We start from the raw sequence: 27,541 nt of genomic DNA on the forward strand, positions 1-27,541 counted from the left end.
TCATTATAGTCCGTCATGATTATCAGGATGCAGAATCGTGACATTTGCCGAGAATCAGTGACGTTCAGGACAGAAGAATGGGACCTGAATGTTAGGACACATTTGAATCGGATATGTATCGGATATCCAAGTAAACTGGGTCCATCCAACCTGAGCCGTTCAGATTGTCATTAAAAGATTGGATACACATCGCATTACACCCCCCAAACCCCCAATTACATTAGAATTGTGTCACTTCAGGCTGTAGTGTGAACGCAACCTTTGTTACTCAGCACTCTTATTGCTGAGCAACACAATTCTGTTTGGCATTTTATTTCAACCAATATTATTCCAATGAAGTTTTACTTTTGCTGAAATGCTTTGTGTTATTTCTGGACTTTTTTGCGACATTTTGTCTCTAAGCATAAAATGAAGTCCCTGCAAACAAATAGATTATATTCCTCCACTTCAACTACTCCACAGTCTGTTGCTGTGTTCCAGGTACATTGGGAAAGAGGAGAGTACCAACATGGTGATCCTGGATATCACCTTGCTCTCAGGATTCATCCCCGACCCGCAGTCTTTGACGAACGTGAGTAAAGCAGCGACTTCAACCTGAACCCAGGTGTTAGCAGAACTCTGGACCCGATCTCACAGTGGCAGAGATAATGAGGCCGCTGAATGTCTTCTGCTGACACCTTGAAAAAGCTTTGCTGGTGGATCGGGTTGAAGAACCTCAAACCAGCAGTGATCACCCTCTATGACCACTACCAACCCAGTAAATACCCTTACGGGCAACGGCTCTATTTCCCTCCTGTACTGATTACCCTCAACTTAAAAGCTGCATCATATGAGTTTGAAGAAATTTCTCCATTGTGCCTGCTTGTAGGCAGAATTGACTTGACAACATGTCACCAAACATGTCAGATTCACTCCTTAATCCGTACAGAACCTTCTAATCAATAAAATTGGTTAAAAAAGAGAACATTTTTCAAAAAGGTTTGATCAACTAGCCAGTATCTTGTTTTTTGTCTCATGAAAGTTCTGCACACAGTCTGATCTGAAGTGACCTTTGTAATCTCTGAGCACAGTCAACATTGTTCAACAAATGTTGACTATGTAATGTGTTCATAATGTTTTTTGTTTCGTAAAGCACTTTGAACTGCAGTGTTGCGAAAATGTGCAACACAAATAAGCTTGATTGATTGAGCAGATGATGATTGATTCTCCCTTGTCCAACTCCCTTACTTTCTACTTGAAATTAACTACAGTTTTTATAACTCTGGATTCCTGATTTGACTCATGAAACTCCTGGAAAGTTGTGTTGAGTGGTTTCGATGTTTTGCAGAAATGTTATTGAAATTTTGTTAGAGTAGCTGGGCTCTGATGATCAAAGAAAGCATGTTTGTTGTGTAGGAGTTCTGTGCAGTGAGAGTGAAGATGGGTGGAGTCTCTGTTATCTGCAGCTATTTAATAGATAGTGACAGTCAGTCATGGGTCGTTCTGGGAGCCAGATGTGGACATGGACGCTGTGGTCTTCTGGGGATGAGGCTCGCTCCAAATTTGGCCGGTCCATTTATATTGACTTCTTGGCAGCCCGACCGAGCTGAGCCCTTCAGCCAACATGTCTAGAACCGTGGAAGACATCATCCTGCCTTGGTTCAATGCCAAAGAATGACGATGGACCTGTTACATTCACATCCTCAATCATCAAGGTCCTGAAGTGACTCCTGTTGGCCTGTCAGGGAAACACAGCAAGCACCTTTCAGGACCAACCCGGTCTTTAGTTAGAGGCCTTTCCAGGTGCGCTGTAACACAGACCTCTACAGGAGAGTTTTCCTGCCCACAGTCACAAGCATCTACAAAATGTCTTTGAACAAAATTAAACAAGCAATCATGGAGGATTAATAAAACATTTTTGTAATAGACTTTATACACTGAGGTTGAAAAGATCAGTGAATTTATTTTTGACCATGCATCATGTCATATTTACTCCGAACATCTCAAAAAGGTTTGATAAACAGCCAACAGCTTGTTTTTTATCTCATGACTGTTCTGCAGACAAAGTCTGAGCTGCAGTGACCTTTGTAACCTGAACACGGCAAACAGAGACGAGCAGATGGCTGGTTCTGCCTTTACTCTGAGCTCAACTCTCTGATTTTACATTTGGAAAGGCTAAAGTTATAACTGCAGCGTTCAGAACTCAATCGTTGAACTTGACTTGTGAACAAGAAAATCAAAGTTGTGTGGAGTAATTTTGTGAATAAATTACATCAAACTGTTATAATCTTAATAATAATACATTTAAATTTTCAGGCTCCTTTCTTGGCACTCAAGGTCAGCTTCGATCAATAAACCTAAGAAGAGGCATGCCATTCAAAGACAATAAAAATACATGAAAAACTTACATTTTAGTGAAACAGGATTAGAGAACAACAAAGTCTACAGACAATAAAGTTACAATAAGAAGTCAGGGAGCTTCTTCTCAAGGCATTTATTCAGTGTTAAAGCTGATCAAAGTCGGCGTGTTTGTTGTGTAGGAGTTCTGTGCTGTGAGGGTGAAGCTGGGTGGAGTCTCTGTTATCTGCAGCTACTTAATAGGTAGTGATTGAGAGAATCGTCACAGTCAGCCATGGGTCTTTCTGGGGGCCAGATGTGGACATGGACGCTGTGGGTCTTCTTCTGCGGGACATGGGTCGTTTCAATATCAGCCGAGCCGTAAGTTTATATGAACGTTTTTGGCCAAGTGCTCATAATTGACTGGGTTTGGATGTAAATTGCAGATATTCAGAGCAGTGAGATCACAGCTGCCGGTGTGGGTCTGTCTGCAGACACTACATGGTGACCATGCCTGTCATTCTGGAAGCTGGAGCTGAAACCAAATTGTGTGCGAGTCTCATGGAGCCCAATGAGACTCTGACCATGACTGTCACTCTGACATCACTGGGACAGAATCTAGTCCTTCATGAGAAGACTTCCAGGGAGGAGTTTCTCGAATGCATCCAGTTCCAGGTCAACTTTCAAGAAATACCTTTTTTCTGTCTATGTACACACATAAAAACAAGCCACTGATTATTGTGAATAGAGGTTTTTAAAAAGGAAGGATGAAAAACAATCTTGGTGTTACAGGTCCCTTCAGTGGAAAACGAACAGGTGGAAAAATTTGTGGTTGAGGTACGAGGAAACATGTTTAACTCAAAAGAAGAGAGGAAGGTCCTGATCAAAGCCTACCAACCACTGACCTTCATCCAAACAGACAAACCCATCTACCTGCCTGGACAAACAGGTAACTGGAACATCTGGTTAATAGAAAACTGTTTCAATCAATGTTCTCTTTGAAAACCCACTGATGTTTGCAGACAATGCAGTTCAGTGGAAATGCTTAATCAAATAAACTCCCATAATTTCTCAAAACTTCTCCAAGTTCATTTCAGAGTGGTTTCAATGGATACAAAGTTCAGACTCGCCAATCAGAGGGTAAGTGGATAAATTTAGTTCTTTAGAAAAATAAAATTAGGGTCCAAACAAATCAAAAGGTTAATTTGATTATTCCTTTACTGCCTCTGTGAAGTGAAAAACTTTGACCTTCAAAAATGTAGGATGAAGAGTTCAGAGGAAACATTTAAAACTAAACGGTTGAATGTAAACTAATAGTCATTTATCTGAAACATGTGGCAGTGAGTTCTGGTTCTGGAAGATATTAGCACTGTGTTCTGTTAGCTAACACTGGAAACAGAGAGCTTAGAAAATGGACTTGTAACCTTTTCCACATTTTCTTATGCTCATTTCACACACTTTGTGATAAGTGTGATAAGGATTTCAGGAGGAACTTCTAAATCTTCTTTGTCAGTTACTCCTGGGTTCAGGGTCAAACAAGGATGCAAACTGCATTCCACATGTCAGACCTTTAAGACAATTGCCAGGATAAGCATTTTACCCGAGATGTCTTCAGGTCTCTTATGCTATCACGGCTGCGAAAACATCTAAACGTTATCTGGAAAAACACATCTCGCAGAAATACAAATGCACAACAGATATAATCAGTGAATAAATGGTAAAAAAAAAAAAAAATATCATCAGTTCCATCAAAGATGAAATGAGGCTAAAAACGAAATTTTGTATTACAGTTTTCAACTCCTCTGATGTTTGTGGGGTATTTACAGCATATAAAACTCAGTGAGATGTAAAAAAATATCATTTGATAGTTTATCACAGTTATCCAATTGGATTTGGTACTTTGAGCCTCTGTTGGTCATGAATGGGTTTTAAGCTGTTCCATTTAGTAGGTTCAACACTGTAGATGAACTACTGCCCCGATATTCTGCAGTCCAACAGGTTTTCTTCTAGGATTCCTTCATATTTATCTCCTTCAGCTGTGAACAGCTTTACTGGCCCTGATGCACAGACACACCCACACTGCATGATGCTGACACAACCGTTTTCAACTGGGAACTATTGTGTTCAGTCTTGAATTGTTCATTTGTCTTCTATTCACTGTTTTGCTCCTAGAAGGATCTTCTTTGGAGCGTCATGCAATAATAAAACTATTAATCTTTTGAGGTTATTACTCTAAACGATAAAATAACCATGGCACTATGGGATGAAGATGAAATTTGTCACGTTGATCAGGTTTTTGTTTAACTCAGTCTCCTTCTTCCCTTTGTCCAACAGTACAACATCATTGAACTTGAGGTAAGAAGACACTATATTTAATTGTTTTAAGCACATAAACAGTTCAACCTGTAAGTTTTTTTTTCCATTTGTGGCAACCATGGGCACACTTAACAGGAAACAACTTTTCACCTTCTCTTTAAACCTTGTTAAGTTCATCTCAGTGCAGAGAAGCTCGAGTCAACATGAGTCCAATTTGATGTTTTTACTGTTGAGATGTGCAAACGACATGTGGTACAAATCTCTGATTGTGATGAATTTGACTAAACAGGATCCACTCGGCAACAGGATTGGACAGTGGCTCAATGAAACATCCAGCAGCAAAATACTGCAGCTCTCCTACAATTTACACTCTGAAGCCCGTCAAGGAATGTACAGAGTCTCTGTGAGAGTTGAAGAAAATAAGATCAATCACTACTTCAGAGTGGAAAAGTACGGTATGTGAGGAATATTTAGTTTTCTTGATTGTTTTAAACAGGGTCTTTTTTCTTTCAACCTTCTTGTTAACACATTCCATCTTGGTGTTTAGTTTTGCCTAAATTTTCGGTAACCATTGATGCAAGAGACGAAGTGAGTGTTGGGCAGGAAGGATTTGAAACTAAAGTCTGTTCAAAGTAAGTGCAATTTATTTTCCAGCAAATAAATATCAGAATAAATCAGTCTCAGGTGGTTCCTCACAGTAGGTGACTCTGATCTGTTGTGATTTACCCAGGTATACATACGGACAGCCTGTGCCAGGAAGTGTTACAGTGAATGTCTGCCGAGATCTTCAGGCTTATTCTATAAGTTATTTAGGGCCGCCCGGAACTTTAGAAGACTTTCCGTCAATGTATCCCTGTAAAAAGATGACAAAAGAGGTAGAGTTACACATCCTGAATGTATGCTGGAATCAATTAACACTTTGTTTGACTCATTCAATCAATCAGCATTAACAGGAGTCAGTCTTTTTCTATTATTGATTTTGAGCCCGTGTATATCTTTTACTGGGTTAAATGTCAAACTTGATCAGCTTTTAAAATATAGATTGGCATATTTTTCTCCTGTCAACCCGGCCAGAATTGAATTCCAAGTTTGAGCAGTCTAACTTGGAACTGATGGAGTGGAACGGGATGTGCAATTCAGTGTGTAATTTTAAGGAGCTCCCTGGAAAGAAATCTGAAAGTCTAAAACGATGGATGGTTTCAACTTTTTATCTGTTTGATCGGTCACCATTATTTTTTGTCATTGGACTTTTCAGATGGACAAAACAGGCTGCGCTACCTTTGAATTTAAAATGTCAAGATTCACCAAAGTTGACGAAAAGATAGCATATGACAGACTTGGTGTAAGTGCCACTTTGGAAGAGGAGGGAACAGGTACGTCTTGTTTAAAGCATATGTTTTCACAATGACCGTAATGATGAGATGGCTGTCATGACATGGAACATCTTTTTTACATTCAGGTATTTCTCACTCGCAAATGAAGAGAATAGCGATTTCATATGTAATTGGAAAGCTGGCTTTTGTTGATCCTCCCAAGATTTATGACCGAGGCTCAAATTTGGAAGGAAAAGTAAGAACGATAAAGAGTTATCAAAAAGTATTTGTCCCCTTACACATTTTTGGCTTTTTTGTTACACTTAATCTTTGCTTTAGATCATCAAACAAATGTTAATATCAGACTAGGATAATCTGAAAAAAGACAATATAGTTTTAAAATTATAGTTTAATTTGTGTTATGGGAAAAATAACCTGTGTTAGGTATTTTCCTCGAACCTACAATAAAATAACCACAGACAACGTATATGAATTAAATATGGTCAGGCTTCTGCAGAAGGAGAAATCCCGATCAACAGCTCCTCCGGGCTGGTCAAAAGAGAGTTCTGATCTGCTTTCACGTGAGCTCCCTCTTTATTGTCAAAGCATCAAACAACAGAGGTCATAAAACATTTAACACAAACAGACCAACAACTCAGTTCCAGGTGTGATATCTAATTTACAATCTGAGCCCAGTTCAGCTCTGGGTCAAACTGTCACCTAAGACTGGGTAGATAAACACCAGAGAAAACTTTAGGGTCTGAGAACCATAAAGTTTTACTATCTCGCATGAAGACAGTCGTAACCTCCAGGTCAGCCCATACACACATAAGGAAGAGGACACTTTAACAAAATGATAATATCAAAAAATCTCTAACAACCTGGTTCTGTGTAAAAACAAACAAACAAACAAACAAACAAAAAAGATCACCCCACTTCTTAAATCATTGATTATCTGTAAACAATTATCTGTTACATTTTCCCAGCCCCACAAAGGAATAATTACCGCTACTCTTGTAAAACTTGAAAATAATTTTAAAACACATTGTCTGACAAGATAAAGTGGACTAAAATAAGTTAAAAAGCAACCAATCACGTCTGGGTTTAACGTAGTTCAAGAGCAGACGAAACAAATCAATGACACGTTTCACTTTTGAAAAAGCTTCACAGCAACTTTTAAAAGAACAGAGTAAAATTGAGGTTTTTATTTTTTACTTGAACTGTATCAGCAATTAGCAAAGGTTTGGTGGAACTGCACGTCTGCTGAGCTCATTATACAAGATGCTTGTTAAAAGTTCACTAGCGGAACCATGTTGTGATGACTTCCAAAAGATAGAGTTTCAAAAAGAGCAGATATTTCAAAGAGAGCTCCCTAGAAAGAGTTCTCTTTCTAGACCTCTAGAAAGAGGATCTAATCTCTTTCTAGAGGCATCTTGAAAGAGATTTCAAGGCATCTAATCAAGATGTGAAATTTGTGGTATTTGATATACATAATTTTTATGACAACTGACTGTAACAGTCATTTTTCTATGCTATGAAGTGGCTCTACGTGCTTGGAAAACTCATAATACAGCCCCTGTAAAGCTGTGGAACTCACATAAACCACAGCTAAAATCATTGGAGGAAACAGGGAACAGTGCTGAACCTTCCTAGGAATGGCTGGTAAACCAAAACCACTACAAATGTGCATCAAGAACTCGTTCAGGAGGTCACAAAAGAACTTTAATAATATCTAATGCACTTCAGACCTTATTGCTTGAGCTAGAGTCATATTTCATGATTCAACACTATGACAAACTTGGAAGAAATAAGACCCACAAGAGAATTCCTAGTGAAAAAAACACTGCTGACCAAAGAAAAGCACAGAGACAATCTCACATTTGTCAAATTGCTTTTCAGTAAATGAACACCAACAGTGAAACGTTATGGTCTGGGCCTGCTTTGCTTTTTCAGCACTTTATTGACATACCATAATTAATTGATCCATAAATTCTGCCTCAGAAAATTTTGGAGGCACATATAACCCGACCCTTCCTGACCTACAGAAAAAAGTGCGCTTAAAGCTTCCGATGTGAAATAAAAATATTTGCGTATTATTCACTTTTCCTGCAACAGACTGGCGACCTGGCCAGTGTGACCCCACATCTCGGCCGAAACGTAGCTGGACCAGCACCTCCCAACCCCACTAGGGACAAGGGTGAACAGAAAATGGATATGGATTTTCCAAATATCTAAAACTTGTATGTGAAATCCTAATGTGAACTGCAAAAAACTTGAAAACATCCCATGTAGCAAGCGTGCTCCTTGTTTCAGGAAGTAAAACGTGGATCGTAGCAGTGGAACGTGTCTGAAGTCAGTGCAACACAAATCAAGTACAAAGCTGTCGCTAACAAGAATTCCATTGATGTCCAACCATACTATGTCTAGTGATAGTCTTTTATATTAAAATTTATTGGATGATCAAATTTAAATGTGACAAAAACGCAAAACCAAAAGAAGCTTTTAAAAGGGGGCAAATAGTTTTTACACAACACTATGTTTCTGTACAATGTTTCTTTTTTTTTTTAAATCATGTTGGTCAATTTTTAACACAAAATTGTATTTTCTATAGATTAAGGCTGTTCACTACAATGACACACCCATTGCTGACATGCCGGTGTACTTGATTGAGGGAAATGTTTGGTCTCAAAACTTACTACAGAACCTCACAACTGACAGCGATGGCTTTGCTACATTCTCTATCGGCACAGACACGTTTAGTGGAGATGTCTCCCTCACTGTGAGTAAATGAAGGCTGTAATGCAGTGGTTTTGGAACACAAGTCCCCCTAAAAAAACAAAACCTTTAGCGACCTCTTACAACCACCGTCAGCGCTTCCTAAATCTTGCTTTCTGTACAAACAGATAAGTTCCTCGCCAACATTGAGGTACCCTGTTTATAGATCGACTCACATTCAGACAGCAGTTCACAGATTTCAGGAGTCTCAGCCTCCTTCTGATGAAGCCAAAAGCGCCAGCTCCTTGAAGATCAAAAACAAAGACACACCACTTCCATGTGACAGAGAGGTGGACTTCTCCATTGATTACACTTTTGTGCATGAACTACAGGGATCTGTGGATATTATGTATCTGGTGAGTAATTTCTCTGGTCAACACTATTATTGATTATCTCATGAGTATTGAATTGGACTCCACTGACAGTTTCGTGACTATGCTGTCTTTGTGGAGGTTGAGTAGTGCAGAAACCAACCTGAAGACAGGATTTTAAACAGTTTGTGACCAGGATGTTTGTGGTCCTAAGAACCACAAACCCTGATGATCCTCTCCACAGACCCAATTGCTCATTGTTAGTTTGGTTTTCTAATGCTTTGCAAATGAGTCAAACGATGATGATGGATGTGGACAGGCTCAATAATGACTGTGTAGAAGATGACCAGCAGCTCCTGTGCAGGGTTATACCTCTTGAGCTGCTGCAGAAAGAAGACTCTGTTGAGCCTTCTTCTGAACCGTGTCTTTTTGTAGGAACCCTCTCAGGGTGGTTCCTAGGAGCCAGATGTGATCCACAGTAGAAACAGTGTTGCTCAGGATGGTGAAGGAAGAGAGTATGGTAGATGTTCTCTGGAGGTCCACTGTCATCTCCACAGTTTTGAGCAAGTGTCATATTTTGTGTTGCCCGTGTTGCTATGGAGCAATACAATGTATGTGATTCAATAGCATGGTAAAATCCCATTTCCTGAACCAAGAGTGAGATGTTTGGGTTTCCTTACTGGACCCCTGCAATCTTATGAAAGTGGAAAACAGTAGATGGGTGGATAGCTCACACCTAAACTAAAGACTTTCTGAGTCAGTGTAAGCATTCAGTCTTTAGTAAGAGTCAATGTCTCACAACTTGACCTTGTATTCCTTGCAAAAGTTTTTAAAATTGTGAGGCGATCTCGGGTCTTGAGCCCCTTTCAGTTCAACCCGCAGATGTAGTTCTGGGTAAACTCTAGCTACATCTGAAGAAAAGTATGCTCAGGGCATGATGCTGCCACCACCATGTTTTATTGAGTGCATGGTGTGTTTTGGGTTATGGTTTGAACCAGATGATCAACCACAAACATTTCCCCTTAAGGTCTGTAAGATGTTAGTCAGTTCTGGACCTTTTCTTTGGAGAAAATGGCCTATGTCTTGTAAACCTACTGCTTAGTGCAGATGTATGGAGAGTACAGAAAACTGAACTCCTGAACTTATGCTATCTAAAGTTTCTAGCTGTAAAAAGCTAAAGCTGTGCTATCCCTTTGGGTCAAAAACAGTCATTTCTGTTTTGTTTTCATTCAACTTTCAATGTGCCTCAGCACAGCTGTGACTAGTAGATTGCCAACATCAATGCTACCCTGGACCAACCTGGATATGACTACTGGAGGGCAACACTGAGACAGGTTTGGCTCGTCATTTCTTTGTCGGCAGTTAATTAATTTCTCTAAAACTCCTCAGGTCGTATCTAGAGGAGCTATCGCCGATGGAGGACAAATACAAGTTCAAGTGGAAAATAAACCAGGTGTGTGAAGACTGACAAATCAAATCATTTCCTGTCAGATTTGAATTCATATGTCAGTGAACTTAACGGATCTGTAGAAGAATGGCTGGATTGTTATTTTTAAGGTAACTACGTGTAGAAAACTGTTTTCTTTTCCAGTGACTGAGGGTGAAGCGTCCTTGAAGCTGACCGTGTCTCCTGACATGGCACCGTTGATCCAGATTGTGGCCTACGCTGTCCTCTCCAGCAAGATCGTGATCGCTCACAGCAACGAGTTCTCTACAGAAAACTGCTTCAGTACTAAGGTCAGTGGAAACGAGAACACGTTGCACCAAATATAAATCACTTTGATATTGATTTATAGCATATTAAAGCAGCATATTTATTAGAAGTATGGTGCTTCAAAAAAAAGCAGCATTTTTTATGTTAGGCATGTTGCATCAATAGTTTTAGTTTAAACACTGCAAAGCGAAAGTTACATTTATATAACACCTCAAAGGTTGCTCTATAAAAATAGATTATTGGGTGCATAATGTTATTTGTACGTCATGTGTGCTTGTCAGGTCTCCGTGGATTTATCTCCGTCTCCAGCTGTTCCAGGAGAGGTGACCAAGCTGCAGCTGACGTCTCAACCCAACTCCCTGTGTGGGATCAGCGCCGTTGACCAGAGCGTTCTCATCAAGGAGCCTGAACAGACGCTGAATGAAGACAAGGTTAGAGCTAACCACATTTAGCATTCTTCACAGGCATATCTTCAATGTTTTGAAATACACAAACAGTATTGGAAAAAGAAAAACAAAAGGGGGAGAAAAAAAAATTTGTCTCTAAACTTTTTTTTTTCTTTTCAGATATTTTCCTTGCTGCCTGTCAGGAAAATATCATATGTACCATACCAGACTGAAGATCCTGTCGGATGTTTGCATGTGAGGCCGAGGAGATATGTTCTACCTTATCCACCTTATCCACGTGAAGAAGATGACGCCTTTTCAGTTTTCAAGGTACCAACTGACAGCAAAACAAACTATTAAATATAAACATGCAACCTTCTTTTAAAATGACGTTTTAAGTACTTTTTACTGTTTGTCTAAAACTGTACAGAAAGTAGGGTTGAAAACAGCAACCAATTTGGTAATGAGAATACCAACGTGTCTCAAATTCAAAGGAAGAGAATATCATCAAGGTGTGTCGTCGTGGTAACTATTGGCTTGTCAAGTGGTACAACAGAAGAAATAACCTTCGAAACAGAAAGTGTGCCAATTTGCATTCATATCTGTTTTACTTTTTTCTGCTTTTTTTGAAGGATTATCTGGAGGGTATGGTATTCAGTTAAGCAGAATGAATATCGCTGGTTCATTGGGTATGGGGTATGCAGCGGCCCCGGATTTGCCTCCTGAACCAATAAAAACCGTTCGTACCTTCTTCCCTGAGACCTGGATATGGGATCTTGTGGAAACTGGGTAAGACTTGCTTGTTCAGCAACCACAGGGTAAATACATTCAACTTTAAAGAGTTAGCACTGTTCTGAAAATTTCTAACACTGTCAACATGTTAAGGAACATGGCAGTGAAGGCAGCCGCCCTAACCTGCCATCACTTTGTGAACATTTCCAGTGTTCCTGGCAGTCATGTTGAAAACATGCATGCTTTCATCAATGTCTGTATAACTTTGTCTGTAAAGTGCATACTGAAATGTCAGATTTATCAGTGATTTGTGTTATTTTACCAAAACAGCTCTACAAATACAGTTTGTATCTGAAATTTAACCATTAAATGATGACACAGATACTTAAAACAAGTGAGGAACATGAAAAAGGAGCTTTTAAACTGATAAATGAATGTGAGAACTGAAAAAATAATTTTTTCAATATGTAATTGTCATAATCCTTGTCTATGCCCATTCCTTGTGTTGTGGAGGCCTACTATTGGCTTTTATTGAGTTAAAGATCATTTTTTTAACACAGCGCCACCTTTAGGTTAGCTCTTAAAATTTGTAGGTCAAGACTATTGACCTCTAGGTGAGCAGCAATGTAGGCTGGCCAGTCAGGACAACTAACTTGTCCCAGATTTATCGCGATAAACGATGATATTGTTGTTTTGAGAACATTTTCAGATAAAGTAATGATAATGGCATAATAATGCAAGAACACATTCTTAAAGATCACTAAACTTTAAATTCTAATAAACACTTACCACTGGAGCTTGAAGACATTTTAAATGTCCAAAATAAATTAACGTAATATATGGTTAAAATATATGGTAGAAGCTACTGCAAGAAATATGTGTATTGTATGTTATCCCTCCTCCTGATGAAGTGTGATCCACAGTTTAACACAGTTTGTTTGTGTATGTGTTGATCAAGGCCTACTGGAACCAAGGAGATGTCCCTGTCTGTCCCAGACACCATCACCACCTGGGAGACGGAGACTTTCTGTTTGTCCCCTCAGGGTTTTGGTTTGGCTCCTCGTCAGAAGCTCACTGTCTTCCAGCCTTTCTTCCTGGAGCTCACCCTGCCTTACTCCATCATCCGGGGGGAGAACTTTGAGCTGAAGGCGACCGTCTTCAACTACCTGACCAAATGCATCATGGTAAGGGTTGATTTACCTGCTGACACTGCAATGTTTAGCAGTATTTGACATTTTCAATGGCAGTGAAAACAAGCAACATGCCTGTCTTTGGTCTGACTTTGTTTTTATCTCGCACTGTATCAGAAGATGTCAGATTTTTTGCAGTGCCAAAAGAAATGTTACCCTTTGCAAAAGTATTTTAAAATGGCATTATTCACTGCAAAAACAAAATGTAGTTACTTCTGCAGCTGCAATGTAGCTGATAAGCGTTTGTAAGGTGAAATATGTTCGACAGTTCTAAAATGCTATTGGATTGTTCAACATGACCAAGACGTGTTGCATATGTTTGGAGCACACGCAGAACTTGATAGATGAATCCACACAGAGTCCAGAGTGTTAAACTCTTTTTCTTCAACAGGTTCAAGTGACTGCAGCCCCCTCCTCAGATTACACCCTCACCCCCCTCTCTGGGGATCAGTACACTTCCTGTCTGTGTGCCAATGAGCGGAAGACCCTGAGCTGGACCATGAATCCCACAGTATTAGGTTAGAATGAGACTTTTATTCTATTATTCAAACTTTAAATATTAGGTCTTACATAAGGTCAATAGACTTGGATCTACTTTCCCCTTCAGAACTATTTATTCTTTGCAGTAAGAATAAATAGTTCTGCAGACAGGAATCAAATCCTCAGTCTGTAAACAAAATGAAAACAGATGGTCGTGGTTGATGTTTTTTAGGGGTTGTCAATGTGACTGTAACTGCTGAGGCCATTCCGTCTCACGCTTCCTGCGACAACGAGATCGTGAGCGTTCCAGACAGAGGCCGCATCGACACAGTGACCCGTCCTCTGATTGTAAAGGTTGGTCTGATCAATGAATGTCTTTTAAAAATGTTAAAGGGTACCTGTTACGCTTCCTTTTAAACAAGTTAGGTTAGGATAAATGAATGGGCAATATGAAACATGTCCATTGATTCTTTTGCACAAAATCATTTTGAGATAAAGAGTTCTGCTTGTTAGCTATTTTAAGATTTATTTACATAAAAAAAATAAACCTTGAAATGGTTACCTTATTTGCAGAAAAGGGTTTGTCGTTTTTATGTAAATAAGCTGCTGGATGTTTACACTCACACTTCATACACAATAAAATGGCTGAAAACAGATTATTGCATAATTAATTATGCAATGATTATTGCATGATTACAAAAATAATTTCTCTTCTCTGTCAGGCTGAAGGTGTTGAAGTAGTAAAGACACACAACTGGCTGCTCTGCCCCAAAGGTCAGTGTGATGTTCACCAAGCACAGATTGTCACAAATATGTGTGTATTCACATCACATTGCTGTATATCTGCTGTTTGTTTTAATAGCGGAAATGAAAACCCCCAAAATCCAAAACTATTATTACCTTGATTTGTTTGAACTATTCTCTTTTCTTTTTTTAAAAAAACGTTGCCATAAGCTCCACAGCTCTGAGGCTCAGACTGATAAAGATTCCCTCATCTGGGCTCCCTGGATGCTCAAAACTAAGAGTAAAACAGGCAGCATGACCTAGTTTCACAGCTGACCTGTTGACCTCTCACAGGATTGACATTTTCACACTAAGATAGTATGTGGATCTATAAATATGGTAGCCAACATAAAAGGAGACAGTGACGTTTCATCAATAGTAAAGTTCTCCACCCTGAGACAGCAGAACAATTCAACACTCTTGATCCAAAAGCGCATGATGCAGAAACCCTTCAGAACTGAACCACATTCTTTAAAGACATGACAGCACTTTGTCACTAAACCCCTTTCATTTCTTCACCTCCAGATCTGCCTAACATAGACCTTTCAATATTCTAGTTTTAGTTGTTTATTTATGAGCAGAAGGGAAACAGTGGGGTACCAGATTTATAGATGTTACATGATTAGAGTGTTTCAGTGATTCTGTCCTGATTCTCTCATGATTCATGATTCTCTGACTATGTGCATGGTTTCTTTGTTTTAAAACTGGCCTTCTGTTGAGGTTTGTCTCTCCTGGCTGATGAGTGTTTTTGTGTAAACGCAGGAGAAGTTCTGACTGAGGAAACAGAGATGCAGCTGCCTCAAAATGTGATTGATGGATCAGGCCGTACTGCGGTATCAGTCCTGGGTAAACTGCTTCAGTCAACCAAACACAGCTGATCCTCCAGTCATATTGTTGTACTGCCATGGGCTTCTTTACATGTTTTTAAACCTGCTGAATATTTCAAATACAGAAATCTCCGTCACATGCAGTGAAATTTGTTTCCACGTTCTTATCACAGGTGACATTCTTGGCCGCGCCCTGCAGAACCTGGACGGTCTGCTGCAGATGCCGTACGGATGTGGGGAGCAGAACATGGCACTACTGGCTCCCAACATCTACATCCTTGAATATCTAGAAAAATCCAATCAGCTGACCCCAGCCATTAAAGAAAAGGCGTCCAACTTCTTAAGCAGCGGTAAGTCTCATTCAGCTGTATGATACAACTCAAGAACCCAAACACTGCAGACAGAATATGCTTCGGTGTGTATCAGTATCTTTGTTTTCTCTACAGATATGCAGACGCATAAATCGTTTCTTAGTGAATTCTAGAGGTCAACTTTCACACCTTGTGTAAACTTGTTTGTTTTGATCTGCAGGCTACCAGAGACAGCTGAACTACAAAGACGCGGCCGGTGCATACAGCACATTTGGAATCGGACCAGGAAACACCTGGTGAGACCATCACTGACCAGTCTGACCACGCTCTGTTACTCTGATCAAATCGTGACATTTACACAGAACTGGGTTGAGAAATGAGGAATTTTGATCAAAAATAAACGTAAACATTTTCATTGCTGGCTTTTGGTCTTGATATCTGTTTCCTTACATTTTCACACACACATAAAAGGAACTGTTTCCTGTATAGCATTTTTTCTAATGACTGCATCAGTTTTACTCATTAAATTCGACACTTCTTTGTCTTTTTTCTCAGGCTGACAGCTTTTGTTCTGAGATCTTTCTCCAAAGCTAAATCTTACGTCTACATCGACCCAGAAAAACTTGAAGAATCAAAGGTTTGGCTGGAACTAAAACAAAATGTCAGTGGCTGCTTTCAGCAGTCAGGAAGGCTCTTCAACAACAGAATGAAGGTATGAAGGTATCTCCCTGAAAGGTCAAAGATCATCTGGCTGCAGACGCTTCCCACAGAGATACAGTGGAAGACGGTATCAGCTCTCGTGTAAATTGGAAATGCTTTGTTTTGTTTTCTTGGCCCATTTCATGTGGGACAAGAACAGAAACAGAGGTTTTAACAATAACCCAAAATGTGATATAAATACTTTCAATTGAGAAAAGCAGGAATAACAACTGAGCGTTTTACGTTAAGTCCTCTAGAAATTAAATTATTATAGAATTTACAGCAACTTCAATATTTCAAATGTAACTATCTAGATTCTAGGAAATAAGGCTACACAATATACACAATATACTGTGAATATGTGACCACTCACAAATTGTGGCTTACAGCAGAGATACAGCACAAAATGTCTCTGATGTTTGGATAAATTTTGAAAACTGCTTCATTCCTTTTGCATGTAATGACATCTTTCCAGGATTGTTGCAACTGCTTTTCCTGAAACCAAAATGTATTTTTTATGTGAGATGTTGGCTAAGCATGCAAAGGATCTGTAATAAACATACCACTTGGCCTATCTGTGAGTAGCCTCCCGTAACCAAATCTCAATGATGTTTCGTCTCCACAGGGTGGAGTGTCTGATGAAGTTACCCTAAGCGCTTATATCACCGCTGCATTTTTGGAGATGAAAATATCCTCAGATGTGAGTAAACCTGAACAATTCTTCACATTTTTTACCTGACATCTTGTCATATTATGGATATTGAATCCTGGCCTGTCATTTAGTAAACATTTGTTATAATTGAGATTTAGCTATTTAACTATAAGGAGACTCCTCTTTGTTTGCTGATTGGTTCATTATGCATTGTATGTCCAACGTGAGAGACATTTGAGAATGAGGGTTAAAACTGTGAAATTCAATCAAATTCAATGTACAGTAGACTTGAAATTATCAACACTGTTGTATTTTGTTTTGTCAAAGGATCCTGTGGTGGGACGGAGCCTGTTGTGCCTCAAAGAGTCCATCAATGATTTCAGCAACATCTACACTACAGCTCTGCTGGCGTACGTCTTCACTCTGGCTGGAGACATGGAGGCCAGAGCTCACCTCCTGCAGCACCTCGACTCAGTGGCCATCAAAGACGGTGAGTCGAGGTTTTGCTGGAAACGGCTGACCAGATCAGATTAGATCAGTCTTGAGTCATGTTGTTTCTGGATGGTTGGTTTTAGGCGGCTCCATCCACTGGTCTCAGACAGCAGGAGAAACATCAGCCTCTCTGTCTGTGGAGATCAGCTCCTATGTGCTGCTGGCCAAACTCTCTGCTTCCCCCGCTGCTGAAGACCTGGGTTACGCCTCAGGGATCGTTCGGTGGTTGACGACTCAGCAGAACTATTACGGAGGATTCTCCTCCACTCAGGTACTGGTTTTATGTTCATATGACAAACTTGTCTGACCTCATATCCAAAGGATAACATGTTCAAAAGACAATGAGATTTTTAATCTGACTGGGGAAAGAAAAAGCAGCCAATGTGTGTGATTATACTTTTTGTTTGGTTTTCAATATTCCAACTGAACATAGCTTCCAGAAATATCCATGCGAGATAAAAGCTTGTCTCATACAAGGTAAATGCAAAATGCAAATATGATTCAACATATTTGCTCTTTCAGAGGTTTGATTGGAGCACGCAGTGATATGAGATCATATTATTTTTTAGAACAAACAACAGCATATGTTGTGTGTATTTACATCTTTCACACGTTCGCTCAGTTCACTCAGTGCGTGCCCTTGTTTGCATTTTAGGCTTACAAACGCTACTTGACAACATCAGTACTCATATAGTTCTGGGCAAACACTTTGTTCTGTCATTGTCTTATATTTTGTGTGTTGTAGGACACGGTGGTGGCTCTTCAGGCTCTGTCCCTCTACTCCAGTCTGGTGTTCAGTCCTGAAGGTTCCAGCACGGTGACAGTTCAGTCTCCCAGTGGTCCGCTGACCTTTGATGTGACCCCAGACAACAAGCTGCTCTACCAGGAGAAGACGCTGCAGGGCGTGGCAGGAAAGTACAGCCTGGAGGTGAAGGGGACTGGATGCGCCTCAGTTCAGGTCTGTGGCAGCTTCCCATCATGAAGGAAAGTGACTTTTGTTCATTTCAATAAATCTAAAACTATAGATATAAAATGTATATTTTTATTTTTTAAATATAAACAAATACTACAATTAACAAGTATGCATAATTCATAGATTTTATTTTTGACTGTGCAAAATTAGCCAAAAGTAAAATGTTCACTTTCAAAAGGATTATTAAACTCTCCTCTCTTGCGTTCCTCAGATCTCCCAGCACTATAACATCCCTCCTCCTCCTGATGCCACCAGTATGAGCGTGGAGGTTTTACTGGAGTACGACTCCTCTCACAGACCACCCAAAGCCAACCTGAAGCTCGTCTCGCAGTAAGTCAGAAAATCTCCAAGGACCCGAACGTCCCCTTGAGTTCAACTAAATCCATCATCAAGGAGGAGACTAGTGAGGGAGGACACAGGGTCACCATGACTGTGCTGAAGGGGTAGACTAGAGTTTACCAAAACCATCAAGGTGACTGTATGGCGAAGAGGTGGAAAATGATTTGGTCTGATGAGACCAACATGAAGCTTTTATTTTGTCATCAGATAAGATTCTGGGTCTGCAACTTTGACTATAACAAAATGTTGCAACCACTTTTTTTGGCTTTGGTATCTTTATCTTAGTCATTATTTTGTAGAAATTAGTTTTTACTTTGAGATTAGAGTTGCTTTTTTACTTTTGTTTTTTGTCGAAGCCAAATTTGGTTGATCATGATTGATTTGTAAATACAATAGAAAAGGTGAAACACCCAAGAGGATCAGTTCTACTCTCTGCTTGTCAAATAGCTTTTTATTTTTACCTCAATGAGATTTTAGGGTTCATGGCTCTGTTTAGTTGCTTCTGTATCTGGTGAATTTGTAACACACCTTAAGAAAAACATCCCCAAACCACAATACTTCCCCCACCGTGCGCAACGGTGATGGTGGAAGTCTTACTCCTTGCTCCTCCCTTGGAGCTGTGAGCTGATCCCTTTCTTGTTATCATCTTGTATTCAAACTTTTTACACCTGCATTTTATTGTCAACTTCTCACCAAGCTGTCCGCTGCCTCGCCTGCCTTCTACAAACACAATATATGTTCTTTGTACGCACAGCAAGTTGAGGTTAGAAGTTTTTGTATCTGACTTCTTACTGCTGAGTGACACAATTCTGTTTGGCATTTTATTTCAACCAATATTATTCCAATGACGTTTTACTTTTGCTGAAATGCTTTGTGTTATTTCTGGACTTTTTTGCGACATTTTGTCTCTAAGCATAAAATGAAGTCCCTGCAAACAAATAGATTATATTCCTCCACTTCAACTACTCCACAGTCTGTTGCTGTGTTCCAGGTACATTGGGAAAGAGGAGAGTACCAACATGGTGATCCTGGATATCACCTTGCTCTCAGGATTCATCCCCGACCCGCAGTCTTTGACGAACGTGAGTAAAGCAGCGACTTCAACCTGAACCCAGGTGTTAGCAGAACTCTGGACCCGATCTCACAGTGGCAGAGATAATGAGGCCGCTGAATGTCTTCTGCTCACAGCTTGAAAAAGCTTTGCTGGTGGATCGGGTTGAACACAAGAACGGCCATGTCGTGGTGTACTTAGAGGGGGTGAGACCAACCAGCAGCTCAGGACAACCATAGTCACAGATGAGTTTGTCACTCTGTTAAATCTCTGTTTTTGTCTTCTGGTCAGCTTGTGAAGGGGACGCCGATCAACCACAGCCTGGAGCTCCTGCAGAGGATTCCTGTTCAGAACCTCAAACCAGCAGTGATCGCCCTCTATGACTACTACCAGCCCAGTAAATACTCTTACAAAACAAAACACAGTTTGAGTCACCTTTTAGAGAAATGAAATAATGCATTTCCTTTCACTATTTTCCTCTTCTAGCTGACCGGACAGAGAGGGAATACAATGTGGCTAATCAAGGTACAAAAAATATCTGACATAATTAACATCAACCATATTAATAGCCCAAATATTTTCCTTTCATCATTTATGAAATGCACAAAACGTCTCAGGGTTAGACTCAGACTAAAACATTTATTTGTGGCGTCCAGTGTTGGGTACCATGAAATAAAGTAAATGAACTGTGTTAACCCTTTCCACTTGCTATTTTTGTTTTGTTTTGTTTGGGTTTAAAAAACAAGAGAAAATAATAAATTAGTGACAGGTTTTGTTATGCAACCAGCAAGAATTCAAAACTACTTTCAGCCAGAACCATTGAAAATCTTTCATAATATTCCTGAATTGAAATTGCTTTGATTTATTGAAGGTTGTCTATATTTTTCTTTGGCTTTGTTCTCTCTAGAAACCTTCAAGGTCAGCTAACACAATATGGCATTTTTGTAGAAAAGCAGCTAATCGGTGGAGCATTAGGCTTTTACTAAACTCTGCAGTACTGTTTTTTTGTTGTTGTTTTTTAAACACATGCTTGGTTATTTTATGGAACTCCACTTGTTATTAATAGTGATTTCTTTTCTTTTCTTTTTCTTCCGCAGCTTGAAGACTGACCTGAGCCATCAGTGATTCCAAATTTTCTTCAGTTTCTTTTCACAGCTAACATGAATTGTCTTTTACAGTTTACATTACATTTCAAGTGTATGTTTTTATGTTCATAAGCAACTAAACCATAATGGATAATATAATAAAATAAACTGATCCTTAAAAATGTTTCACAGTGCTATGATTAAGCCATTTGACCTCATGGGCCAAAGTTGTGCATGTGTATTATTGATTATTATTAATACAACCTTTTTATCCTAACATTTTAGACTTTTATTAGTTTAGCTGCAAATTGGTTGTGCATTATGATTCAATAATATTGAATCTTTGCATTTGTATATTTAATAACTATCAACAATAAAGAAAGAGTAAATTTATCAAAATAAAATGAAGAAACTGGGACAGTTAAAATTTACATATTTATTAATAATTTAATATTATTATTATTATTATTATTATTATTATTATTATTATTATTATTATTATTTTAATTCATAATAATAATAATAAAAGTCATAACAAACTAAAACTGGAAATATGGGGGCAAATTGTGAACATAGTTTGTAAGCGACAAGAATACTTGTTACCCGCTGTTAATGAACTGAAAGCTCTCAGTGGTAACTGAAGTAACTTGAAACTGGCAAAGTAGTAAACAATTGTTTATTGACAAATTGATTTAGATTGTGGCTCAATTAAAATGATGGTGGTTCAAACTTATTAGCATTTTTGTGTCAGTGATCATAGAGCTGATGGACATTTAGTCTCATCTGTCCAAAGGTCTCTGTGGTAAATCCCAGCCACAGTTTCAGGTTGTTTTAGTGACGCTGTGGGTTTTTCAGCCTTTAACAGAAGATGCCAACAATGTTGTCCACATGTGAATGTTGTACACGAATGGACACATAAGTGTCCATAAAAACCTGAGGTGTGTGTAAAGTTATGTAGTTGATATGTAAGGACACGGTGTGTGTTTGAGATGAGTGAACTCTAGTCAGGAAGTCCACAAACATGACCTCATCTCTGGATGTGAAAACCCTCTTTGGTCTGAAGAGCCATCAGCCACATGATCAGGCAGAAACGTCTGGATAGAATAAGAGCAGAAAAGATTATGTGGAAAACAGAAAAACACCACAAGAATAGTGAAGAGAAACACTCAAAATGCAAGACATAAGATTAAATAATAATAATCTTCTCCAGCTTTGTCAGTTTTCATGTTTTCCTCACTCATTCAGCATATTAGAATATTTCATCTTTTATCATTCTTAAACAAACACAATCGCCTTCAAAAACATTGTATATAACATACTGAAAAAGTACAATTTAATAAATAAAATTAGATTAGTTTTCTTTTAGAATTTGGTTATTTTGAGATGAGGAGCTGGATTCTTCCTAGTAAAATAATGTAGAAATATTACCCTTTTTTTAATCAGTTGATGAAATCTCAAAAATTTCATATTTAGCAAAAAAATTAATACAAATGCTTGGACTAAACAAATAGAAGATCCACAGTGATGAAAAGGTTGGGGCCCACTGCTCTGTCAAACACTCCTGTAAATAAACGCCTTGCCTTGAGACCAACTGATACAAAAAGTGATAATTCATGTTGTTACACGAGGCACACTATCATCTATTAAAATTCTAAGTCTCCTAATATATTCAACATTTTGAATAATTTTAATATTAATTATGCTTTCTTCAATAGCTTCCAAATCATGTGCCGCATTGACTCAAAATCAGTGTGAAATTGTTCTACTGTATAGATGAAGCACACTCATATTTATTACATTTGACCCCTTAATTATTTTTTAACTAATTTTATATTTTAAAAATATTTTTCAAAAATGTTCTTAAAATGTATTACCTCAGATGATCATCACATTTGTTACCTGTAATATTCGATTACATCAAATTCTAGGACAGGATCTATTTCATTGCATGTTCACTTCATACCTGAAATATGTTAAAGGCAACAAATACTTACTTAAATTGTGATCAATTTCATATCATTTATTGTTTACTCTGAACTGTTTAAATACACATTAAATGTTTAAAGATGGGCTCTTTCATCTGGTTTGATTGTTAAATGTTTTCTATAACATGTCTGGTTAAATAATCGTTTACTTTAATCACATAAAATGTTTATTTAAAAATGTATATGTTCATTACCTGAAACATTTTAGATATCAAATGTTTACTTAAAATGTGATTCATTTCATCATCTGTTTACTTGCAACTTGAAGTCCATGAATGAAACATTTCTTGATTACCACATTAAATTATGAAATGAGAGAAAGCAGCCACTTCTACATATTTCAACACAAATGGTTCATGTTTGTCTTCAGAGTGTGCAGACTTGCTGAGCTCCTCTCCTGGGGTTTTCTCCTCAGTTTCTCCATCTTGCTCCTTTTCTACAGCCTCTCCTACCGTGTTTTCATTATTTACCTCTTCTGGGCTGAATTAAAATTGTGTGACTAAAATCATTATCTTAAGTTGTAAACTTTATTTCACAAATATAAATGTATAGCTTTTTCTCAATGTGAGTCTAAGTTTTATTGCCTGTTAAACCTAAACATTCATCAGTAAAGTCTCATCCTTCACTGGTGACTGGATGCCGAAAACTGTTACTTTTGCTCGAATGGTTGTGCAACGCTTCATCGTGTCCACTAGATGGCTCACTTTCTCTGCCCATGCATGGAGCGATGTCGTTTACACACTCCAGCCGCTAAGGGGCAACGTAGGTCGTTACACGGTTTTCCTCTCCGCAGAACAAGACGAGCGTGCTGCGGCTTTTTTGGTTCAGTCTGTAGGCTGTCTGAAGACCGAGAGCTCAACCAGGAGGTGGAGTAACGTTGCTCTTCTACTCCGCGGGACCAGACATCAGCTGCAATGTTGCTATTGAGCTGAAATAACACTATTTGTTGACTGTAATACACGACAGGTAACTTTTATTCGCATTTTTGTTATAAACATGGTCTTGTTTTAGCAGTATATATTAGCCAAGCTGAAACTATAGTTGCTCCTCCTCTTGTTAACGTTCGTGGTTAGCTACACGTCACCTGTGGCTATTATACATCCTCAGAAAAATGCAGCATGTCGACGCCGTTATAAATTTATAAAGAAAAGACCTAGAGGATAATGGTTTAGGGCGTAAGCCTAACAAAGGCGTTCTTTTCGTATTAAGATATTTTGTATTTTCCCCGTTACCCGAGTTGTTGAGCTAGCTAGCCTGCCGATGCCTTGACAGACACCCAGCGAGAAGGTGCAGGCTGCTGTCACTTTGCAGCCTCATTTCCCTCTTGAGGTAAGGTATTTTTGAAAGACAGCGCTTCACGTCAGGAAAAGTCCGCTGCAGATAAAAGTGTTGAGTGACTTCCTGAATGACAGCCAAGCTAACGGGACTACAGTGACACTGAAGAAATGTGTTTGCGCCACAAAACACGTAAAAAATACTTTCACAGATTAATTTTCGTGCTGTGTTTTTTGTTTTGTTGATAAACTGGCATCAGTTACATACGAGTACAAACTTTGGTCAAATACGTTTTAGTATAGATCTCAGTGTTGCATAACAGTTTGATCACCTTATCATATTGAGATCACGCTTACTTCTCGTGAGTTTTCCTGTTGGTTTAGTTGTTGACTTCATTATAATATATGAATCGATATTTCATTGAAAATTGGAACCGTCAGATTAAAGCTTCACTTTAGACCAACTCTCTTGAAAAATGTCTTCAAAGTGGAACTAATTACAACAACTGTTCTGTTTAGGAACAAATTTTTTTCTGTGTCAATTTATTTATTTATTATTGAAAGACCTCGCTTCACGCCAGGACGATAAAATTTTGAGTGACTTCCTGTATGACAGCCAAGCTACCAGCACTACAGTGACACTGAAGAAATGTGTTGTTGCACAACAAAACTCAATTATATAATTTATTATATCCTTTATTTCTGTTGGGTTATTTTCTTCAGACAGCTCATGGTATCTGCTTTTTTAAGTGTGCAATGGAGTGTACTTACCTGTTTTTTCACTGTTTTCTGTTTTTAAATTAATTCTTGTGAGAGTTGCTTGAAACCCATAATAGGTTGTATTTCTATGTCTGATCAATAAGCCTTTTTTGCTCACATTTTGTGGAGATCTTATGTACCATTAAATTAATTTGCATCCAGTAAATAGAAGCTTTGTGTTATGCCCTATTCTCTTTATTTGATTGTATTCACCACTTTGGCCATTTGACAGATTAGAACTTCTTATCCCACCGAAAGAGTCTGAGTAGATCTTCTGCTGTGTATAAAAATATATTGAAGACATATTGCCACATTTTCGTGCAGTAGAATGTAAAACATGCTTTACACTCTGGTTGTCAAAATAAGTACAAAATACCTTGTCATTTCAAAATGTCTTGTGAATTACATGATGTTGTACTAAAAAAAAAAAAAAAAAAAAAAAAAAAAAAAAAAAAAAAAGTCAAGTACGACAAGACCAAAACTGCTAAGGTGTGAAGTGGAAAAAAAACCCATGATAACATGCTTGAGCTGCTCAGCATATGCTGAAATGTTTTTTTTACTCTACTATTGTCACGATTTTCACAAGAATCTTCTTTTTCTGACAGCACGCAGCAGACATGGAGCTTCACAAATCCGTGACCTTGTGGATATTTTGTTTGTGCCTAATTGGAGAGAGTACATCTGAAAAACAAAGTTTCTCTTCACCAGAGAGTCAGAATGGTGAAAACGGCCTGTCAGGTGAGTGTGTATTCGTCACGTTTGAATCTTTTGTAAGCCGACACTCACACACCATAGAGTGCTACAGTGTTATAGTTTGTGCTACATCTTTGTGATTGTGCAGGCACTAAATGTGGCTGTGCTGAGAATAGTACAGCTGGCATTTGCCATTAAGCCCTGTCCTCCAGCGAAGAGCAAAGCACCAAGTCAAACCCAACAGAATTAAGCTCATGTAGACGAGATAAAACGGCATCAAAGCCATGCAAACTGATAGCGTAGCACAGTTTTTTTTTTTTTTTGAAAATTAGGAACTCTGTAACCCAGGTTTGTCTTTTATCTCTGAACGTGCCTGAGCCCATAAAGAAACTTTGTTTAAACAACAGAAACTCTTGATCTGTCAGCTGTAAAATATGAAGTTTGTGTTGATTTGGGTTTTTAATGTGCTGACTTGTGCTTCTGTTGCCCATAAGGATTTTATACTACGTGTTTGCACACGTCGCTAACTCGTTTGGTTGTGGCCTTTTTCACTGTTGCTGAGCAGACGGTTAGAGTGAGAAATGTTCTGACATTTTGTTCACATCACTTGCACACCAGCTGAAGTGTATCTAAAGACCTGTTACTGATCATCTCACCAGGCTTATTGTGAGAAAATGTGTTTTCAATCTTAAAAGAAAAGGTTCAAGTGTCCTAAATGTATCCTGAATTGTCTACGGTAATCGCCATTATCAGGTGGCAAACAGTGTGCTGCTCGCCACGCAGGCACACAGAATAGTTTTCGCAACTTGAGCTCTTACAAAAAAAAGCTGACCAACCGGTATGTAAATACCTTATCTAGTGTCTCTGGATGTTTGCAAACCAAATGAGAAGAAAGACCTGGTTACATGTGTGAGACTTTTGCAGGTGGTGGCCTTTTTTTTTATTTTTTATTTTTTCCCAGGCTTTCAGTCTCTGTTAGAGAGGATGTCTTTTCCTCTGCGGTATGTGGTTTTGCAGGTTTACTGGGGCTGAAAAGCTTGCATGCTGTGGCTCAAAAATTAACTTTTCACTACACGGAAGTGAACTTCTTTGTTCTGGATGAGTGGTTTTACTTAAGGCACAATAAACGACAAGAAAATGTAGTTGGTCCTGTTTTCCGGTGTGTTCTCAGTGGAATAGTCAATGACACATTTTAGACTGTTTGCTCTCTGTTCAACTTTTGTCAAAACATGTTGATTTCAAAGACATAAAACTTTGTTTTGCATACTTTTATTACTGTTTATTTAAATAAACACTGATCAAGCTTTTTATGCAGAATTATGAGAAACAAAAAACTTACAAACAACCAGGATAAGGGACTTTCTGGAGCTCTTGTCTCAGGCAAATACAAACCTAAGGGGAAGTTAGATTTATTTTGAGCAAGGTGACGGCATAATGATGCAAGATTCTTTCAAAAGAGTTTAAAAGTAACGGTTATCAGGGAAAATGTTGTGTTCAAATGTAATATCATAAACTGCAGTATTGCAATGAAGAACTCTCCTTGAAGATGTTTTTGCAGAAGTATATGGTCACTGCTGAAGCTGAATCGGTGCTGTGTGTGTATCTAAACCATCATTTCTCACTGACAAGGCCGCTCTCCTCATTGACCCTGACCTTCCCATCCTTGTTCAAGGATGTTTGGGAAATGTTACTAACATGATTCTTAAAAGTACAAATAAATATTAACCAAAATAAAAATGTTCAAATCAAAGATGAAAGCAGCCATTTGTCATTATAAACTCGTAATATTATGTAAACTATATTTTGTGTATGAAAACGTTTTTGCTCGCTTACAGATTTTTAAAGTTTTCATAATTTTCATCCCACTTAAATGTTTTAATCAAACTCATTTTAGTGTACAGTGGTTTATTTACTTAGGAAAAAAACATCCATCCTTTTTTCAAGGGTCACCTGTTGACAAAGAAAAACCTTTAGAAGTTATAAGGTGACAAGACTAACCTGACTCTAAATGGAAAAGCATTTTCCCCCTTGTAATACCAATAATTACTTTTGTTAATGTCTGTTTCTCTAAGCATATCCATGCCT

General features: G+C 38.5%; 2 protein-coding genes across 5 annotated transcripts in view; both read left to right on the forward strand.

Moving 5' to 3' along the window:
- Positions 1–2,587: 2,587 nt before the first annotated feature.
- On the forward strand, positions 2,588–20,929 carry LOC129369962 (alpha-2-macroglobulin-like). The gene is made up of 36 exons (XM_055045664.1): positions 2,588–2,697; positions 2,811–2,991; positions 3,109–3,265; positions 3,404–3,456; positions 4,651–4,671; positions 4,922–5,087; positions 5,180–5,264; positions 5,363–5,507; positions 5,888–6,005; positions 6,092–6,201; positions 8,557–8,724; positions 8,849–9,076; positions 10,421–10,484; positions 10,623–10,768; positions 11,027–11,176; positions 11,312–11,461; positions 11,562–11,643; positions 11,764–11,920; positions 12,822–13,047; positions 13,445–13,571; positions 13,766–13,887; positions 14,256–14,307; positions 15,079–15,162; positions 15,317–15,493; positions 15,675–15,750; positions 16,010–16,166; positions 16,779–16,853; positions 17,133–17,295; positions 17,381–17,568; positions 18,043–18,255; positions 18,482–18,600; positions 19,601–19,691; positions 19,798–19,866; positions 19,952–20,057; positions 20,147–20,185; positions 20,758–20,929. Exons 1-36 carry the CDS (start codon positions 2,612–2,614, stop codon positions 20,760–20,762), a joined length of 4,356 nt encoding a protein of 1,451 aa, XP_054901639.1. The 5' UTR covers positions 2,588–2,611; the 3' UTR covers positions 20,763–20,929.
- Positions 20,930–23,549: 2,620 nt separating this feature from the next.
- Positions 23,550–27,541, forward strand: part of LOC129369780 (stromal interaction molecule 1-like) — a 30,108-nt gene continuing 26,116 nt past the window's right edge. For 3 of the 4 annotated variants that reach the window (XM_055045398.1, XM_055045399.1, XM_055045400.1), the window contains exons 1-2: positions 23,551–23,696; positions 25,369–25,501. In XM_055045398.1, coding sequence (XP_054901373.1) covers positions 25,381–25,501 — 121 coding nt within the window. In that variant the 5' untranslated portion in view covers positions 23,551–23,696; positions 25,369–25,380. Of the gene's footprint in view, positions 23,697–25,368; positions 25,502–27,541 lie in introns of all 4 variants that reach the window. The other variant, XM_055045397.1, reaches the window with a different exon arrangement.

The sequence above is a fragment of the Poeciliopsis prolifica genome, unplaced genomic scaffold (assembly GCF_027474105.1).
Source record: "Poeciliopsis prolifica strain line A6 unplaced genomic scaffold, Auburn_PproV2 SCAFFOLD022, whole genome shotgun sequence".
Taxonomy (NCBI): Eukaryota; Metazoa; Chordata; class Actinopteri; order Cyprinodontiformes; family Poeciliidae; genus Poeciliopsis; species Poeciliopsis prolifica.